General features: G+C 40.8%; 1 protein-coding gene across 1 annotated transcript; it reads right to left on the reverse strand.

Annotated features, from left to right (window-relative positions):
- Positions 1–375: 375 nt before the first annotated feature.
- Positions 376–1,617, reverse strand: LOC110933789. The gene is made up of 2 exons (XM_035989374.1): positions 1,318–1,617; positions 376–762 (listed from the first exon to the last, which is right to left on the reverse strand). The coding sequence occupies exons 1-2, from the start codon at positions 1,615–1,617 to the stop codon at positions 376–378; spliced, it is 687 nt and encodes a 228-aa protein (XP_035845267.1).
- Between the last annotated feature and the right edge of the window lie 930 nt (positions 1,618–2,547).

Genomic DNA, 2,547 nt, shown 5'->3' on the forward strand with positions numbered 1-2,547 from the left:
ATTCGTGTTTGTGCAACTTGTTTCCAAAGTATCTATTTTTATACTTTGTTATTTACATAATATCCTCTTCAAGTTGAGTCATACTAAGAACGTCGTCTCTAAAACCATGCATCATTTCGTGGCTTGAAAATCCTGGTAATTATTTGTAAAGTCATATAGGGTTGGAAATGTCGGGATGTTACAGTTATCTCTTGTTTTTTTTGGGTAAAGGGTTTACCCCGGTGATTTCATTCCAAACAAAACAAATAATACACAAGTGGAGTAGAAACACCTACACCAATTCTCTTACATGACATGCCATATAAGAGTAAAACACCAAAAAAAGAAAAACACAGCTAACAAAGCCAAACTAGATAGATACAAAACAACACCAAATCAGTTATCTTCGAATGTATCCACCGACATCAGCTTCCAATCATCCAAGGTCTTCCTCACATGCGGCTTATCTTTATACTTGAATGATAATAATTTCAATCTGACCGTATCAATAATGATGCCCGTTAACACTTCCGGCGGTCTCAATTGATTGTTAAAGAATCTGTAATTCCTTTCTTGCCAAACATAATACGCAGTCGCCTTTATAGTAAGTTTAGCAATAACTGAGTTCAAAGATCTGGAACTAGCCTTCGGTTGCAGCCATCTCATGATGTCTTCCCACTTATTCGGAACCTTCTTCATACAAGACCTCTCTTTGAGAGCATCCAAAACATTTGAGGAGTACGAGCATTCAAAAAACAAATGATCATGTGAATCCATCTGTCGCTGACATAATAGGCAACACATCATGTTCATAGAACCACTAGTGATGCAATTCCATGTTCGAATTCTGTCTTGCGTCCATAGTTTTCTGCGAAAGATCAGCCAACAGTGAAAAGAATGTCTAGGAATATTACATCCCGACCAAACCACCTTTGCCCATTCCACTTCATTCCCACGTGAGCGGGTAGTCTCCCATACCATCTTGGACGAGAATGGCATCATTTTACCCGCGTTGGTTCGCCAAAGAATGATATCTTGTTTATTCGGATTGATATTAATCAGGTCCAGTTGAAATAGAATCGGAAAGAGGTCCCTCCAAGCATCTGGCCAACTCCAAATGCCATTGTTAACAACATCAGCTACTTTCGAATAGATTGAAAAACCTTGTTAATACATGTTTCTAGGAGAAATAAAGCGACTCAGCGGACACTGAGTGCACCAAGTGTCATGCCATAACGATGTGGATTCACCATTCCCTATTCGCTTCCAAAAGAATTTGCGCACAGAACCCCTGAAAGACAAAATTTTTCGCCAGCCCCATGAGGAGTTTTGCGGCACCTTAACATCCCAAAAACTCCTAACCCGAAGCCGATGAGCATAAATCCACTCGACCCAAAGAGATTTGCGACCCGAAACTATGCTATGAATATGAAATGTCATTAGAGCCTTGTTCACATCTGAAACCTTTTGAATATCCAGCCCCCCTTCGGACTTGGGGAGGCACACATCTTTCCATGCAACCTTAGCTTTGTTCGAACCCAACGAACCTTGCTGCCATAAAAAATCCTTCATAATCCTCTCGATACTTTTGATGATACTAGCCGGTAGACTAAAAACGGCAGCCCAATAAGAGTACATAGCGGCTAAAACAGAGTTGATCAGTTGTTATCTTCCCGCGAATGAGAGAAACTTCATCTTCCAATCCAACATACGCTTAGAAATTTTCTCCACCAAAACTTTGCAATCACTTTTAAGGAGTCTTGAGGCAATAAGTGGGACCCCAAGATATTTAACTGGTAATGACCCTTCAGCAAACGGCACTACGGCCACAATCTGGGTCTTAACTCGAGTCGGCACATTACAAAAGAAGGATGTACTTTTACTCAAGCTTGGAACAAGCCCGGACATATCTCGAAACAAATTCAGAGACTCCATAATGACTTTCGCAGAAACAGTATCACCTCTAGCAAACAGAAACAAGTCATCAGCATAACACCAGTTTATGATTTTTTGTTTCTTACAGTTGTTGTGAAACCGAAATCCTGCATTAGAGTTGGCCGCGTGTTGAAGGATGGAGGTGAGGACCTCTATAACTAGCGTGAACAGGTACGGAGAGATGGGGTCTCCTTGTCTCAGACCCCTTTGCCCTTTAAAATATCCGTGAATTTCTCCATTTATGCTAATCGAGTATGAGGCTGAAGTGACGCAACTCATAACCCAATTTACCATTTTTGCATGAAAACCAAACCCCAAAAGCGTTGCCGGAAGAAAATCCCACTCGACAGTATCATATGCCTTCTGTATGTCTACTTTAAAAGCAAACCTTGGAGGGCCCATATTTCTGTGATAATTATGGAGCAATTCCTGCGTCAGCAAGATATTATCTGATATTCTTCGACCCGGCACAAAGGCTGACTGTTTAAGCTCACAACATCATTAATCCCCTCAAGAAGTCTATTAGTGAGAATCTTACTAAGAGCTTTATAAATAACGTTGCAACATGAGATAGGGCGATAGTCAGTTACAAACGTAGGGGTATTTACTTTTGGAATCAGCGCCAAAAACGTA

This window comes from Helianthus annuus, chromosome 4 (genome assembly GCF_002127325.2).
Source record: "Helianthus annuus cultivar XRQ/B chromosome 4, HanXRQr2.0-SUNRISE, whole genome shotgun sequence".
Lineage (NCBI taxonomy): Eukaryota > Viridiplantae > Streptophyta > Magnoliopsida > Asterales > Asteraceae > Helianthus > Helianthus annuus.